The sequence below is a fragment of the Squalius cephalus genome (assembly GCF_949319135.1).
Source record: "Squalius cephalus genome assembly, chromosome: 16".
NCBI classification, from domain to species: domain Eukaryota; kingdom Metazoa; phylum Chordata; class Actinopteri; order Cypriniformes; family Leuciscidae; genus Squalius; species Squalius cephalus.
The window spans coordinates 16136429-16154893 of NC_137137.1; the positions used below are offsets into that span (position 1 = coordinate 16136429).

Consider the following 18465-nt stretch of genomic DNA (forward strand, 5'->3'; position numbering starts at 1 on the left):
AGCTCAAACATGCATTTTAGTCTGGGACTAGGTTTAAGCCTTGTCTGTGAAACCGGGGGTTAAAGTAAATATGAAATAATTAAAGATGGATATCTACAGTCACCTGTAGAGTAAGAAAATAAAGTTTAAGAGAACTGGTAGTAATGTTTTGGTTGCTACATTTTGTTTCATATTTAATCTCTACCCCTTTTTCTTTCTCTCAACCAAAAGTTTATTTACTGAAGTGAAAATCATGATTGTAATATTTTCCCTGGTCCTACATCTGCTCTTTCTTTTCCATTCAAGTGTGAAACAAGTGTGAAAGTCTTCTCAGCAAGATGCTGTTTATCTTTGTAGCCTATTTACACTGCACATGGAAACTCTCTTTTCTTTTGACATTATATTTTCTTTCTCTGCTCTTTTCCTCTCACGGGATGCAGGAGATTTCAGACATGGATGTGCAAGAGCTGGTGATGAAATCTATAGGTCGCCTAACCCTGGTGAGACAGACCTTTCCTTTCCCGCAGAACAACAGCCAGCGCTGCGTCAGGAGCAACCACCGCATCAACACATCCCTCTGCGACCCCAAAGACCCAAAGGCACAGATGTTAGAGGTGCGATTCATTCCCCCATACTCACATTTATTCATGTCCATTCAAGTTAATCATAAATCATTTGCCTTGAATGCCTTCATTTCCCTTTTGATTGTGTCCATTAACTGTCATCATTAGCCCGTGAGCTAACTTCCTAAGAAAACTACAAAATGTCAGTGTGAAAATTAGCAATCTTGTTTTGTTGAGTTTTTAGTTCTTTTCATTGTGCCTGTGGGTCCCATTCCTGTTTTCTACGATTTATCCAACTGAATGTATTTTCTCACATGTAAATTTTCTCAAATGACAACAGAAATGTACAGATGTGATGTGTATTCAGCCGCATTAAATACTGGAAAACATTGCACAGTATATCAATACACGCTTTCAAAGCCCCTACTCAATATTAATTCATAGTTGTGTGGGTGTATGTTGGTATCAACAAGGCAAATATATATTTTCAGCAAGACCAGACGATATTTCAGATATTCACGATATATCACAGTGATTCTAATCATTTTTGTTTTATCATTTATTGTTCCTTGTCCTGTGACTTGTGAATGTGAGAGTGTTTAACAGAGATGTTTTAATAGTGTCTATAATTCAGTTTGTAAAAATTCAGTTGTAAAAATGGCATTAGAGGTCTTCATATTGCTATTGGTGTACAGTACATACATTGAAAATGATTAAATAGTCTGTATAATGTTTTACAGTATTTTTACTTTCATAAAATAATATTGGCTACAATGGCTGTTTGGTTGAAATTGTTTTTGTATTTTTTTTTTTCTTCAGAAAAAAAAACATAATTATTGATATTTCATAGAATATGAATCCAAGTGGCAAGTCCAAATTGGAAACAAATTATACTATACTCAAAATAAATGTCACCTTTCTTTGTAAGTGAAGAAAAGTATTATTTAAATTATAATTTGAAAAAGGTCATTTTGAAAAGAAAATTTTGGTGTATTTATTTATTTATTTGATTGTTTGTCCACATGCATTTTGGGGCATTTATATTTATTGAATTTCATCAAATGGCAGAAAGATGTTGAGATATAATATAATTCAGCTCTTATTTTCAGAATGTTAGATATGGGGGGACAAAGACTCCCTGTGTAGTGTTGAATGCCTACTGTATAAGCTGGACGTGTTTGACATTAAGAATTCAGTTCTGCTCAGTGGTCAGGAGTCCAACCCAGAAGAGCCCAATTTTGCCCTGCTCTGAAGCGTATCACATCCCTCTTTCTTGACATATATCCCACCCTCCCTTTGGAATACCCCTTTGCACTTCCCGTTCCCTTTAAACCACCAATCACCTTCCCTGGAGAGACCCACTAACTCCTGCACTTCAAAAAGACTTAATGGATTTCCCTGGTCAGCCGATCTTCTCCCCCCTGAATTTAACCCAGTCTTTTTCTGTTTGCCCCTTTGGCACTGGCAGCTTTGTTGCTTCAGTGTTCTCAACTCCTTCTGCAAATGCTCTATCATGAAATGGCCTTCCCAGAAAAAAGCCCACCCAAAAACGGCAGCATCTTATGCCATTTCACTTTGTGTCTAAGACATGAAACATACAGGTAAATCAATAAGTAAGCCCTTTTTGTTTCTTCTCTTGCAGATGAAAAAATACAGCAAACAGGGAAAAGCCACAACGCTTGACAAATAAAACGCTGTTCCTTGGTAGTCTTGTGGATCCCCTGTCAAGTCTGCTTCTTTGGGTCATTGGTCTTTTTGTTCGCCATTCTCCTGGTAGACGGAGAGTTGTTTTCTGGGAGTCAGGAAGTGTAAATACAAGCACCACTAGTGTTGTGTTGGGATGTCGAACCCCATTCCTTTGAAAAATGGAGTATGATCTCGTCTTAACTCCACCATGTACGCCAGTAACATTAGATGAGAGTGTCATCCCCATCGACACAGTATGCTTTAAAGCCGATGTACACATATACTGCAGTTAGTTTTGTGGCTCTCAAAGCCATTACAGCCTTATAGTGGAGCGTACCTACAAATGCCTGTTGATGGAGCCAACAGAGTGTGACTTTTAACATAATCAGTATAGCCTTTTCTTTGTGTTTCTCTGATTACTGGTGAGCTTATTTTTTCTAAGCGACTATGTGAAGCTTACCTGATGAATTGCGTTTTTTACAATTATGGCAACGCAAAGCTGATGACGAAAGGTTTTTCTCTAGCCTGGGAAAACCCAGACAACTTCCGGCAAATTTAGATTTGCTCTGCAAGTAGTCTGGCAAAGAGCTCATTCAAGCCCATTTCTAATCCGTCGAAATCGCGGCACCAATCAGAAACGTTGGGGCGGGCTTTACACGATGACGATCGCTCTGATTGGTTTTAGGTCTATCCAATTGCCCCCATTGAGCGACGTCCGTTGGTGAAGCGCAGCAACTTTTAAATGCATTATTATATTCAAATTGCAAACACATGAGGACAGTCTCCATGAAAGACCCACTGGCAGATGAACGTGCTACTACATTTCTCTCCGAAACGGTAGGAAATTAAATGAGATTTAATAGAGAATTTTAACTGTGACAAGATGATTGACAGGGCAGTTTACGTGACAGGATGCACGCGACAGATCCGTCCGATAAAGATGACGAAGTAGTATGTCCCAAAGCTTGCCTACTTTTTTGCTACACATTCAAAAGTAAATACCTTTTCTTCACAAAAAGAGTACATACTTTTATGGCGTAGTGTAACTTAGGCGAATTGGGACGCAGCATATGGCTTTACACGATGACGATCGCTCTGATTGGTTTTAGGTCTATCCAACTGCGCCCAGAGGCATTTGAGCGACGTCCGTTGGTGACGCCCCTTTGGAAATGAGTTAACAATGAAGCTTTGCCAGACCATAACTCAGTTACTACTGAGAATGGTCTGGTTTTAACCAGGCTAGTTTTTCTCAGCTATTTTTCAACATGGTTTGGATTTACTCAGACACTCAATACAGTGTCAAGTATGCAGTGCAGCGCGGGTTAATAAACAACGATGGAAACCTAATGGCCGCTTCACTCTATTTATTACCTTCTCATTAAAATGAAGACAACACATGGGCCGTGCAATCGATCAGAGCGGAATTAACTCCCTTAAAAAGCTTGTGTATGAGCAAAGTTGCTGATTGTCTTGTATAATACGGAATTGTATTTCAAAGTACTATAATTGTTTTCTGTTTTAAATCTAAAATCAAATTCAAATAATATTAAATGCATTTTAGCATGTAATTCCATATATACTGTATATCCAGTAGTCAACATTTGAAGTGGATCAAAACTTTTCATTAAAGTTATACATGAATTTTGAACAATACCCGTTCTTGTCTTAGGAACTCTTTGATGAACTTTTTTGATATACAAATACAAGTTTGATTTTTTTTTTAAAAATACAAACAATTAAATATTGTGAAATATATTTTTTTTTAATGTTTGTAAATAAAATGTGATTTATTCCTAAATGGCAGAGCTCAATTTTCCGCAGCTGTTGCTCAAGTCTTCAGTGTCACGTGATGCTTCAGAAATCATTCTAATATTAATTATTACAATTATTTTATTAGATTGGTGATCAAGAAACATTTATTGTTAGTATTATTATCAAGGTTGAAAACAGTTGTACTCCTTAATATTGTTATGGAAACTGTTAGAATGTTTTTTTCTGGATTCCGAGATTCTGACCTCATATTTTTAAATGGTAGTGTATACATTTGGTTTCAAATGACAGTTGCCACCAATGGTTTACTTAAGTTTCAAATGGAGATGAGGAGTATCCAAAATTTTCCTGAATAAACTGAGTGTGTCTCATTTTCCATAAATAGAAACATAGCAGTATGCATTTTTGCTACAAGACTCAATGCACAGATCCCATATTGATATTTTGATACAAATTCATTTCTGGTCGAGTTTGTTTACATATACTTTGGACAAAACTGTCTGTTTACATTAAAACCTTGCCAAGATGATCAAATTGTCAAGATGATTTTCTTTAATTGACCTGGTTCTATTGTACCATTCCATTTGTTGTCCCTTGTTATTCATGATCACTGAAGCCTATATGTATGGATAGAAATAATGCTACAGATAGCAGGTGTTAAGTGTGTCTTTTCTATTCCTTATTAAACTCAACTGTCTTCTAGGGCTTGTTCAATGTGAGCAGCCTGTTGTCATTTCCACTGTAGAGACCTTTCATCCCAGCTGTACCCACTCAGACATAAATCTTTTTCTTGTAAGAGAATATTAATCTGGTGTCCCTGGCTCTCTGTGCTCACGTTGTCGGTTTCTTTCTCTTTTTTTCTTCTTTGTTTCCCTGCTGTTTTTTGTCATCTCGTCAGATCACCAACCGCTACATCTACGACACAGTGCTTCTGCTGGCCAACACCTTCCACAGGAAGCTGGAGGACAGGAAATGGCACAGCATGGCGAGTCTTTCGTGCATCCGCAAGGGCTCCAAACCCTGGCAGGGTGGCAAGTCTATGCTGGATACCGTGAAGAAGGTACAGTACTGTAAAGATGACCCACTGGCCTTGCAAACTTAAACTTTTGGTGTGATGTAACTGTGATGTACTAAATATATTGCAATTTTATTTTTATTCATATTTTTACTGTTATTAGTAGTATTACTGTACATAAATTGCAATGCATTAAATGCATTATATTTATAGCTTTTTATAGCTTTTGCAATTAAAAACGTTTTTGTAAAAAACAAAACACATTTCGTCAAATTTCCTTACATTTCCTTTAAAATGCAAAATTATTTAATCATTTACTCACCCTTATGTCATTCCAAACCCATTTAACCTTAAAGGTGGAACACCTTAAACATCCTTGCGCTTTTTAATTAAAGTCAAAATTGACCCTATTTACTTTGTTAGCGCATATTACTAGTCTTGTGGTGAACAATTAATCCGTGCAAGTAAATATATAAAAAAAATGTTTTTACCATGGTAATCTTTAATCAAAATCTGAAAAGTTACTTCCGGTCTGGAATGGCGTCTTTTTCTGATGACGTAGGTTTGACGGCTTGGGTTGAAAACGCTTAACCACTCCCCTCAAACCGTTAGTCTGCTATGAGCAGAGATGGAGAGGAGGAGCGCTAAGTAAAACCCTGCCCTCTGTTCAATATTCCGTTTCACTTGGAAATACGTCATAACACTGGAGAAAAGTCGTTTGCAACTTCCGGTTCACGGGGACTTGAATCATTCAGACCATTTTGGTGAAGTGGATCAATCAATTGTTTTTTTATTTAATGCAAAAGAATGATTCTTTGATGGATCAGATATCACCACTTCTATGTACACCAGCCATATCAAGGGCATGTCAAGATCTTTATTAAAAAACTTCCATTTTGCTCTGTTTGTCACACATAATAATCATATTGGCCTGACAAGATTTTTTTGTGTGTCATTTTATAGCTTTACAGTCCCACTCCCAATCAGTTTCAATGTATTGAAAGAGTGTCGCAGAATATTCTTTAAAATGCTCCTTCTTGTGTTCCACAGAAGAAATGGATAGAAATGTCATGCGGGTTTGGAATGATGTGTCAATAACTAGATGTACCGCATCGCGGTACAAAATATGACCGCCGCTCAGGCCTGCACTGGCTTTCCACAAAAATAAATGACGTGGAGTAATTTGGCTGTATTGCGTGTTTATGTATATACCTATAAAAAGTAATAGTATGTGCATGTCTGTCTGTGTGTGTGTGTGTGTGTGTGTGTGTGTGTGTGTGTGTGTGTGTGTGTGTGTGTGTGTGTGTGTGTGTGTGTTTGTGTATGTGTGTGTCTGTGTGTGTGTGTGTGTGTGTGTGTGTGTGTGTGTGTCTGTGCGTGTATGTATGTGTGCGCGTGTGTGTTTGTGTGTCTGTGCATGTGGATTTGTATGTGTGTATGGGTGTGTGTCTGTGCGTGTGGATGTCAGTGTGTGTGCATGCTTGCATTTGTTTGTATTCCTGCATGTGTGTGTGTGACAGTATCATCCTAAACCAGCAACCCTTCGCTCAACAGCACCATCTACAGGCCGATGAGTGTACAGTCACTAAATGTGCACATAAATGAATTTATTTTATACCCCCCCCCCCCCCCCCATGGATGAAATTCTACAAAACTTAGCAGAGGATACCCCCAGAGGATGTCAAGTTAATCATACACATGAAATATGGTGCAGTTCTGAACATCTCCACTGAAGATAGGGGCGATAAAAACAGAATAATATTGCATTTTCATTTTTTATGGGAGGGGCGCAAATCACAAATGACTGATTATGGGCTAGGTTGATGTGGGCCCTTAAGAGTGGGCCCTACATACCATAAAAAATTTCTTCATCCTCGGTGCCACGGTTCAGGTAGTTATTTAGGAAAAACTGCATTTTTTGGGGTTTGGGGGGGCCCAGCGCGGGGGGGGAGTGGCCCCCGGGGACCAAACGAAATTTTTCTGTAAAAGTCTAGTAGACCAACATACCATAAAAATTTCTTCATCCTCGGTGCCACGGTTCAGGTAGTTATTTAGGAAAAACTGCATTTTTTGGGGTTTGGGGGGGCCCAGCGCAGGGGGGGAGTGGCCCGCGGGGACCAAACGAAATTTTTCCTTAGAAGTCTAGTGGGGCTACATGCCCACCAAATTTCATGTTCCCCGGTGTTTCGGTGTCCCTGGTATCGTTGACGAAAAATTTACGGGGGCCCCAGCGCGGGGGGGGGGGGGGGGGGAAGTGGCCCCCGGGGGCCAAACGAAATTTTTCCGTAGAAGTCTAGTGGGGCTACATGCCCACCAAATTTCATGTTCCCCGGTGTTTCGGTGTCCCTGGTATCGTTGACGAAAAATTTACGGGGGCCCCAGCGCGGGGGGGGAAGTGGCCCCCGGGGACCAAACGAAATTTTTTCGTAAAAGTCTAGTAGACCAACATAACATAAAATTTTTTTCATCTTCGGTGCCACGGTTCAGGTAGTTATTTAGGAAAAACTGAATTTTTTTGGGTTTGGGGGGGCCCAGCGCGGGGGGGGGAGTGGCCCCCAGGGACCAAACGAAATTTTTCCTTAGAAGTCTAGTGGGGCTACATGCCCACCAAATTTCATGTTCCCCGGTGCTTCGGTGTCCCTGGTATCGTTGATGAAAAATTTACGGGGGCCCCAGCGCGGGGGGGGGAAGTGGCCCCCGGGGACCAAACGAAATTTTTCTGTAAAAGTCTAGTAGACCAACATACCATAAAAATTTCTTCATCCTCGGTGCCACGGTTCAGGTAGTTATTTAGGAAAAACTGCATTTTTTTGGGTTTGGGGGGGCCCAGCGCGGGGGGGGAGTGGCCCCCGGGGACCAAACGAAATTTTTCCTTAGAAGTCTAGTGGGGCTACAAGCCCACCAAATTTCATGTTCCCCGGTGCTTCGGTGTCCCTGGTATCGTTGACGAAAAATTTACGGGGGCCCCAGCGCGGGGGGGGGGGGGGGGGAGTGGCCCCCGGGGACCAAACGAAATTTTTCCGTAAAAGTCTAGTAGACCAACATACCATAAAAATTTCTTCATCCTCGGTGCCACGGTTCAGGTAGTTATTTAGGAAAAACTGCATTTTTTGGGGTTTGGGGGGGCCCAGCGCGGGGGGGGGTGGCCCCCGGGGACCAAACGAAATTTTTCCTTAGAAGTCTAGTGGGGCTACATGCCCACCAAATTTCATGTTCCCCGGTGCTTCGGTGTCCCTGGTATCGTTGACGAAAAATTTACGGGGGCCCCAGCGCGGGGGGGGGAAGTGGCCCCCGGGGACCAAACGAAATTTTTCCGTAAAAGTCTAGTAGACCAACATACCATAACAATTTCTTCATCCTCGGTGCCACGGTTCAGGTAGTTATTTAGGAAAAACTGCCTTTTTTGGGGTTTGGGGGGCCCAGCGAGGGGGGGGAGTGGCCCCCGGGGACCAAATGAAATTTTTCCTTAGAAGTCTAGTGGGGCTACATGCCCACCAAATTTCATGTTCCCCGGTGCTTCCCCTGGTATCGTTGACGAAAAATTTACGGGGGCCCCAGCGCGGGGGGGAGGAAGTGGCCCCCGGGGACCAAACGAAATTTTTCCGTAAAAGTCTAGTAGACCAACATACCATAAAAATTTCTTCATCCTCGGTGCCACGGTTCAGGTAGTTATTTAGGAAAAACTGCATTTTTTGGGGTTTGGGGGGGCCCAGCGCGGGGGGGGGAGTGGCCCCCGGGGACCAAACGAAATTTTTCCTTAGAAGTCTAGTGGGGCTACATGCCCACCAAATTTCATGTTCCCCGGTGCTTCGGTGTCCCTGGTATCGTTGACGAAAAATTTACGGGGGCCCCAGCGCGGGGGGGGAAGTGGCCCCCGGGGACCAAACGAAATTTTTCCGTAAAAGTCTAGTAGACCAACATACCATAAAAATTTCTTCATCCTCGGTGCCACGGTTCAGGTAGTTATTTAGGAAAAACTGCCTTTTTTGGGGTTTGGGGGGCCCAGCGCGGGGGGGGAGTGGCCCCCGGGGACCAAACGAAATTTTTCCTTAGAAGTCTAGTGGGGCTACATGCCCACCAAATTTCATGTTCCCCGGTGCTTCGGTGTCCCTGGTATCGTTGACGAAAAATTTACGGGGGCCCCAGCGCGGGGGGGGAAGTGGCCCCCGGGGACCAAACGAAATTTTTCCGTAAAAGTCTAGTAGACCAACATACCATAAAAATTTCTTCATCCTCGGTGCCACGGTTCAGGTAGTTATTTAGGAAAAACTGCATTTTTTTGGGGTTTGGGGGGGCCCAGCGCGGGGGGGGAGTGGCCCCCGGGGACCAAACGAAATTTTTCCTTAGAAGTCTAGTGGGGCTACATGCCCACCAAATTTCATGTTCCCCGGTGCTTCGGTGTCCCTGGTATCGTTGACGAAAAATTTACGGGGGCCCCAGCGCGGGGGGGGAAGTGGCCCCCGGGGACCAAACGAAATTTTTCCGTAAAAGTCTAGTAGACCAACATACCATAAAAATTTCTTCATCCTCGGTGCCACGGTTCAGGTAGTTATTTAGGAAAAACTGCATTTTTTGGTGTTTGGGGGGGCCCAGCGCGGGGGGGGGGAGTGGCCCCCGGGGACCAAACGAAATTTTTCCTTAGAAGTCTAGTGGGGCTACATGCCCACCAAATTTCATGTTCCCCGGTGCTTCGGTGTCCCTGGTATCGTTGACGAAAAATTCAGTAAGGTGACGGGAAAAAAAAAAAAAAAAAACTTTGACAATCCCTATATGACCGCTTTCGCTAGCTACGCTAGCGGCGGTCATAATGACCGAATTTTTGTGAGAACTATATTTTTAACATTTAATGGTATAGCATTCATACACATAAATGCATTGTTAAAAGTCAAAAGACCTGTGAAAATGTTGGCAGTACAAAGTAAAACCTGACTAGGCCACCAAAAAGGTCCTAACTGTGAGCCCTGATGTGATTAAAGAGATGTGATCGAGTGGGAGTTTGACCTTGGATTCATTTGCATTCATGGAAACCAAATGACTATTTGGTTTTGAGGACCGTAATGAGTCTCTATCTTTGTTCCGGTTGGGGAGAGGGGGGATAGTGTGATACAGTGAAACTCTCCTCTCTGTCTTCTGCAGGGCTACAGAAATGGCACACTGCCTAGAGTGAGATGACAGTCTATGTTACAGGGCTAGTGACTGAGTGCTGGTTTAACACCATGCTTGCTGGGGAACGTTTTTATCCCCTGAGGGATGTACTGTTCCTCCTGTATCCACATGTATCTGATTCTCCCTGCCATACCACAGTAGAGATATTACCTCTCGACCGGCTCTCACCTCCACACCGCTGCTTGTGTGACAGTCGTATTAAAGTAGATAGAGCGATTTATTCAGACTGGGTGACCGCTAGAACACACTGGCTCGTGCCGTCTTCAAATCTGCCTAGATTTTAATGACCTCATTTCCAAGGGATGTCTGAGAGACACGCATATGTATGAAATGGTACACTTATTTTACTGTACATCAGCTGCATAATGGCTTTGTATTCAATCCCCGGGAGACTGTTTGGACTGGAACATTGTTTTACAGCTTAATTAGGGGAAGTTTGTGTGTATCGGCTTTACATAGCAGCAGTTGGTGAACTCATTTGGAAAGCGCTCATCATCTTTTGTAATTGGCTGTCTAATTTTTTCTGTCAGCACTGGTATTGGTAGAGTGAATTTACAACAATTATCTATCTGTTCATGTGAGTTTTCGCTGGGGAGGACATGTTGTGGGTGCAGTTTAGGAAGGGCTGAGGAGGAGGACTTTTGCTGGTATGATGCTGCGGAGTTTAAATTAGTGGTGCTAATGAAGAGAGGATGGAAAATGGGGGAGGACAGGAGCGAGGCCCTTTTGCCATTTTTATTCATAGAGATAGTTGAAACAGGAGAGAAAATGGCAAGAGGGGCATGATCAGCAAATATCACGCATCAAGTTGGACTCAAACACGCATCCTGCCACATGAGGCCCACAGTGTGATCCTAACCACTGTCATGCTCTGAGCTATTTAAGAGATTATTTTGCCATTTATGACAGAATTTGCTCATGATGTATTTATATGATGATGATGATGACGACTTAAAGATGAAGTGTGCAAATATATATATATATATATATTTGATTGTTTGTTTGTTTGTTATACACTACTGTTCAAATGTTTATGGTCGGTAAGATTTTTTAATGCTTATTTATTTGAACATTTATTTTGAAAAATTTAGGGAAAAAACAGAAATATTATTCAAATGTCGAATTCAAATTTTTTTGTAGCCATTACTCTTTTCATATTTCATATGATCTTCAGTTTCATATGATCCTCAGAAATCATTCTAATATACTGATTTAGTGATTAAGAAAAAAATAACATATTATTATCAATGTTGAAAACTGCTTAATATTTTTGTGAACTATGAATGAATTGAATGAATAATAAATGAATGAATGAATAAAAAACTATGTATTTTAATTAACTAACGTTAAACAAAGATTAACAAATTATTGTCACTTTTAATCAATTTAATGCATCCTACCTAAATAGTAGTGTTAATTTCTTTCAAGAAAACACTTACTGACCGCAATCTTTTGAACAGTAGTGAAAATTATTATTATTATTGGAAGTTCAGTTATTTTAAATAAAACAAAGCATAAACACTTTCTCCATGTATTAAACATGTTGACACCAAACAGAATCACATACTGTTCAGTTTCTTTGAGTGGTCTGACTTGGTCGGACACGACAATATTGACTGTGGTGCGGCTTTGGAGCGGCACTTCCTGGCTGATGGGAGGACTGTGTTAATGCCTTAATTATTTCTGTAGTTCTTTATGGTACCAGTAGAGGTGTGGAAGTACACACAGTGCTTCTGATAGCATTTAACAAGAAATTGTAATCCACTTTTCATTAGATGACAAAGCCATGTCAAACTGAAGCATTTAAGTAATATATCACTTTTTTGTTTGTTTTTTACAGGGAGCTGTAAGTGGTCTGACCAGTTTGCTGGAGTTTAATGACAATGGCTCCAACCCCAACATCCATTTTGAGATCCTGGGCACTAACTACGGAGAGGACCGTGGCCGTGGAGTCAGCCGGGTAAGAGACATCACACTCGGACCCACAATATCGCTTCCAGAACACAATTGTCTTAATTCAAAGAGCTTTTGGATTGTAATTGATAATCACAGAAGCCTAATGAATTCCATCAGCCTCCCTCAGAGAGGCACAGTGCATCAGCACACTTTGTTTATCAGTTTTACTGTTGTTTGCTCATCTGTTCATCACGGCTTTGGTGGAGTGAGGAGGTAGTTAAGCAGCAGTAACGTTAGAGTCGCCCCCCAGTGATCCACAAGATAATTAATCTGTTCTTTCCGTTTGTCTTTAATTACTTTAGTCATATTTATGTGTATTTGCTCATTCAAATATTGGTCCTAATCTGTCTCTGTCTTCCCCATGGAATGTGGATCAATTGCTCATGACAGAACGGCAGCTTTGGAGCTGAATAATGTGCAGATCAGTCCACGCTCCTGGATGGGGATACCCCAATCTCCTCCCGTCTGGAGAAATAAGTTAGACTTGTTTATTTAGCTGGAATAAATGAAATATTTGATTTGTGTCAGTTTCTGATCAGTAAGTAATTTATACATTCCTTGTGGTTGCACAAAAAACACTCTCTGGCAAATAAGCACTGTTTTGTATTTAGTAGGAGGGTACATGTATTCGTCCCGAACCGTACCGTACAGATGTCACGGTTCGGTGCATGCGAATCCTAGAATGCGGCGTGCTTGGCTGTGCAACAGTTTTCTACCAGTAAAGTACAGAAGAAGAGACGATTGCTCTATGTTTACAGTACATCTCTCAACCAGCGTTTCAACTGCGGAAAGATATCAATAAAACAGTTTGAGAATATCTCACATAGCATTACATTTACCTCAGGCAATTAGTGTCAACAGCAGGTTAGTTCGCTAGAGAAATTAACTCTAGAGAGAAGCATTATTAGCCTATATTACTATATTAGCCTATTCATTATATTTACTTAACCTCTTAGTAATGTCTTGATTATGTTTAAATAAATTTGTCATGAAAACAAGTTATGACAGCCACTGTTTAAATGATTATATTTAAAAAATAAATTGGAGTGGAAAATTAACTTTATAATTAGATTTAGAAGTTAATGCAAAACCTGCCTTATGTGCAATTTACAGTACTTTTTTTAAATTATTTTATTTTTTTCAAATATATATTTTTTTCATCTAAAAATAAATTGCAACTAAATTTAATAATTTGGGCTCTGTTGTTAATTGTAACCTTTAATATTATAGTAATGTGTAATTAAGGGCTCCCCTTAATTAATTATAGGTAAGAGATTTTGATTTATTCGTAAGAAATTTTAATTATAATAGAATTTATTTAAACGCTAATACACATTTGTTAAAAAAAAGGAAAAAGAAGCAATTTTGTGTTTAGTTTTCTCCCCCCGCTGTACCGAACCCGTACCGAACCATGACTTCAATACTGAGGTACATACCGAACCGTCATGTTTGTTTACCGTTACACCCCTAGTATTTAGGGTGAAAACATCTGAGATTTTTCGCTTTCTTTTCTACAATTTTGTTATTTGTTATGCAGTAGTGAAAAATGAATTAAATTGAACACCACTTTCTGTTGCACTATAGTTTTAGAGTTAAGTTATAGCATAATTTGTAAGTGCATCAGAACAGCAAACAGTATGAGTATGGCCACTGGAATTGGTGTAAACAGGGCACCCAAAATTAGCACACAAAAAAAACTAACACTTTTTTGAAAATTAATTTAATGATTTTTAAGGGATAGTTCACCTAAAAATTGCTGAAAATGAAAACATGATTTTAGGATGAGATTTTGAAGCCCAAAAAAGTGCATCCATTTATGATAAAAGTGATCCACACGGCTCGGGAGATTTAAAAAAAGGCCTTTTGTGTAAGAAAAATATCCATATTTAAAACTTTATAAACTAAAATAACTAGCTTCGGACAGACGGCTGTTCGCACCGATTTACGACGAAAGAGTAACCCCTGACCTGACGCATGATGTATTGAGGAACGCCGAAGTGCAGAGGATAGAGCAAAACAAAACACCAGTCACGAATAAGAAGTATTAGAAGTAATAAAATAAAAATAATTATTAAAATAAAATAATAAAAAAGATCATTTTTTAAAGAGAAATGTTGGAGGATTTTGATAAAAGAGAAGAGGAGCTCAAGTTTGTTCTCCAACCCTATTTGTTTGGGGCGTCAAAGCTTACGCTACTCCTACATTGCATCAGGGGTTACTCTTTTGACATAAGTCAACTTGTGTAGGCCGTCTGCCAGAAGCTAGATATTTTAGTTTTTAAAGTTGTAAAATTTTTCTTACAAAAACCCATCACTTTGCTTCAGAAGGCCTTTATTAACCCCTGGAGCCGTATTGATTACTTTTATGATGGGATGGTTGCACTTTTTGGAATTTCAAAATCTCATCCTCCATTCACTCCCATTATAAAGCTTGGAAGAGCCTGGATATTTTTTTTTAATATAACTCCAATTGTGTTCGTCTGAAAGAAGATGTCATATACACCTAGGATGGCTTGAGGGTGAGTAAATCATGGAATAATTTTCATTTTTGGGTGAACTGTCCCTTTAAACCCATGCCATTGTAAGTGATGTGCACAATTCAAACCATCTACTAAAGACAACTTCCAACTCGAGCATCTTCTAATGAAGTGGACAATTTCTAATCAGAAGTTTGTATATTTGTGATCTAGAGTAAATGGCAAGGGAAAAATAGCTGAGCGATTCAAATGGTATAGGAACCAATGAAAAGCACCAAAATACCGTTTTATGACTAGCAGTAATAAATATTTACATTGAAATATTTTCTCAGTTCATCCATTTTTGCGTAGCACGGTTTTAATTTTGGACCCTGGGTTTAAACTACAGTAAGTAAATGTTGTTGGCTTGTGTATTTGTCTCTTTCCTGCTGATGCTTTTGAAATCCCTAGTCCAAAGTTTTTAATGTGCTCTAAAGAATTGTATAGATCATCAGACAGCAAAACTTGTTGACATAGTGTAGATTGTGTGTCTGAAGTGACTTGGATCTGATAGAGTGGGATGTTAATCAGAAGGTCAGTGATTGTCCTTGAGGACTCCAGTGTGGCAAAGTCAACAGTCAACCATCAGACAACAGGCTAGAGTCCTTAAATGATGCCACTTCCTCTTAACCACTGGAACCTCTCTGGAACCTTACTGCCATCATGCACAAATTAAATTGTCAGATTTCATTAAAGATAATAGTCTCTGACATAAACAAGATCAGCGCTGCACTTCCTAAAGATGAAATAAATATTTAAAGTACAAAGTAATTAAATTAAGCAAGTTTCTTTTATCAGAGTGGATAATTGTTTCAGAAGCAATGCTTTTTCTATGCAATTTCTTTCCAGCAATGCTAGTTCTGCACACTACTGCTGGGAAAGCACATGAACCAACAATATAAAACTAAAATATTAAAACTAACTATCTATCTATCTATCTATCTATCTATCTATCTATCTATCTATCTATCTATCTATCTATCTATCTATCTATCTATCTATCTATCTATCTATCTATCTATCTATCTATCTATCTATCTATCTATCTATCTATCTATCTCATTTTCTGTTTTTTCAAGTCTCAATTTGGCTTAAGTAAATTTATCTTGTTTTAGTGATGTTTAAATATTTTACTGATCTGTGCCATTTTAGTCCCTCTTTTTTATAAAGACTCTCATGCATTTGCATTGAACAATCTATATTTACACTGGCTTGATAATATTCAAACACATAGTATAGATACACGGAAGGACAGTTCTTCACAAGTACTGTACATATGTTTAAGCCACTTGTGTTTTAAACATCTCTTCAATTAACTGCTGTGTTTACAGAGATGCCAGTATGTGTTTCCACACTTGTTGACATTGACCAGAAACAAAACCTGTTTAATGTGACCACCTGCTAACACATTAGCAGTAGTTATCTCAGATACCTCCTGTGAGGGGGGATGTTCTTCCAGCCTGTTGAAAATTGCAGCTAACACACTTGAGCGTCTTTCTAAAAGAACTTTGCCGTTTTTCACTCCACAGTTTTAGAGTGTCACAATGGATTGCACAACCTTTGCTCTCTTTTCATATGGTCAGTTGTCCTGAACATTATCAGTCCCTTTTGAACAGGCATTTAATGCCTTTTGTTTCTAACGTAGACTTGTTGCCGGGGTAATTGGTGTGAAGTTGACTCCAGGGTAAAGAGTGATGTCAATATTTCAACATCCTGTTTTATATCCTTCCAGTAACACAGTATTCAGAGATTCACAGGGTGGATAGTGAAAATGATTTTGATTTGATACAAATTATATTATATGCATAACATTTTGAGTGACAAGTTAAATTTAATTGTTTCTGTGTTTTAAATTATTCAGATGTGAATAAGATGTGTTATTGTTTCAAGCTATACATTAGATTTTAGATTTAGAATCCTATATTTTCAATATGGTTTAAAAAATGTTTGGACCCATCTCTGTAGACACCAATATGTAGATGTACTGTGTACATATCTCCATTATGATGGTTCAAAGCAATCTGTCATAATTAGTTTTACCACCATGCAAGAATTAGTTTTCCACATCATTAAATCCATTGGCTACATTCAGCTTACCTCTCTTTATATCAAAACATCTAAAAGCTTCACTGTGGCGTAATTGCTCGATTAGCCATTTTGGCTAATCATCCGTGCTGGGATACAAAATATTCTTTTGTTTTAGCCTTCATTGAAAACGTATTAGCACACAGGTCGGGCAGTCAGTTGGGAATATGCGATGGAGTTTGCACTAATGTGAGGGTCCACTGAGCTGGAAGAGGTGGGAAAATTTGCAGAGAAAAAGAAGAGGTTAGATGGATGTCACTGGGATTAGAGAGTTAGGAAAGTCTATTACTAGACAGCTTAACATCCCATCAGCATCAGCAGCTCATTAACTATGTATGACCATCAGTAAGCGCCAATGTAGTTAAAGCTTACATATATTATTTCTAACATATGCTACATCATTAGCATAGAAACATACATTACTGAAAGTTTGGGGTTGGTAAGATTTTCTAAATATTTTTTAAAGAAGGTCTCTCTTATGCTCACCATGGCTGCATTTATTTGATCAAAAATATAGTAAAAATAGTATTGTTGTGTGTAATATTATTTCAATTTAAAATAACTGAATTCTACTATTAAATATCATTATTTTCAGCAGCCATTACTCCTTCAGAAATCATTCTAAAATGCTGATTTGGTGCTCAAGTAACATTTCTTATTATTACCAATGTTGAAACCGGCTATGCTGCTTAATAACTTACAGTATAAAGTTCAAAGAACAGCATTTATTTGAAATAAAATAAACGTACTGACCCTAAACTTTTAAACGGTAGTGTTTGCATTAGTATGCAAATGTTGTACCTCTTTAAATGTACACTACATAATTTGCAGTTCTCTATCCCCATCTGTGGTTGATGTTACTTGCAGTGGAAAATATTTCAGTTCTTTATCAGTTTTTTCAAGCAGATTAATCTGATGGATTGAGGTTACCTTCAAATGTGTGCGCCATTAGTTCAGATGTTATTTAGAAGACAAACCTGCCCTGAAGGACCCCCAGCACTGCACATTTTGTATGTCTCCCTTATCCGCAGAGTCTAGCAGAGGTGTGTTGGATGAGGGAAACATACAAAATGTGCAGACAATGCTGGAGGTCATTCAGGACAGGTTAGAAAGCCCCTGATCCTAAACCATGTGAGCTTTTTCATTTAATATGATTATTTTCCTTCATTCCCTGAAAGAAAACAGACCTTAGATGAAGACAGCAACACATACTTGCGTATAAATTGTGGATTGACACATTTCACAGTCACAAAACTGAGCTTGCATAGCTAAAAGTGCATGTGTTCACATACTTAGAGTTTGTTTCAGGTCTTAAATGCTTTGTAGCTCACTGTTGAGAACGATCTGTTATGCGACTAGATAAAGTCAGCCCTCAGGGTACGGCCAGAGTTGTACAGCATGACTTTGAGTGTGTTATATATATTAATATTCAGAAATGGCACCCTTTCGACTGGGTGATGTGCATTAATGTGTTCGCCGACTCGCAAGGCAAGGTTGTAGTGTTAAATATGTGAAAACTGTACAGTGGGGAAAGAAATCCCCTCGGGTCTGACTCCCCATTTCCCCCAATTTTCCATTCCATTAGGTAGATTCAGATGTTCTTTGAGGGGAGCTGTCTCGGCCTGTATGATTGGAGATGGAGAGAGTGTGAACGAGCAAGGCTGTCATTGATTTGTGGTGCTTTAGGAACATGCTTATTTTTTTCTTCTTTTTTCGGCACATTTTGTCTA

The 18465-nt window shown here is 39.4% G+C and overlaps 1 protein-coding gene across 5 annotated transcripts in view; it reads left to right on the top strand.

Annotated features, from left to right (window-relative positions):
- Positions 1-18465, top strand: part of grid2 (glutamate receptor, ionotropic, delta 2) — a 417868-nt gene that overhangs the window by 274447 nt on the left and 124956 nt on the right. For all 5 annotated transcript variants that reach the window (XR_013823893.1, XR_013823894.1, XM_079896932.1 and 2 more), the window contains exons 6-8: positions 420-593; positions 4897-5058; positions 12020-12139. Coding sequence is in view for 3 of the 5 variants with exons in the window: in XM_079896932.1 (XP_079753058.1) it covers positions 420-593; positions 4897-5058; positions 12020-12139 (456 nt within the window). In the remaining 2 variants the exon portion in view is untranslated. The remainder of the gene's footprint in view (positions 1-419; positions 594-4896; positions 5059-12019; positions 12140-18465) is intronic.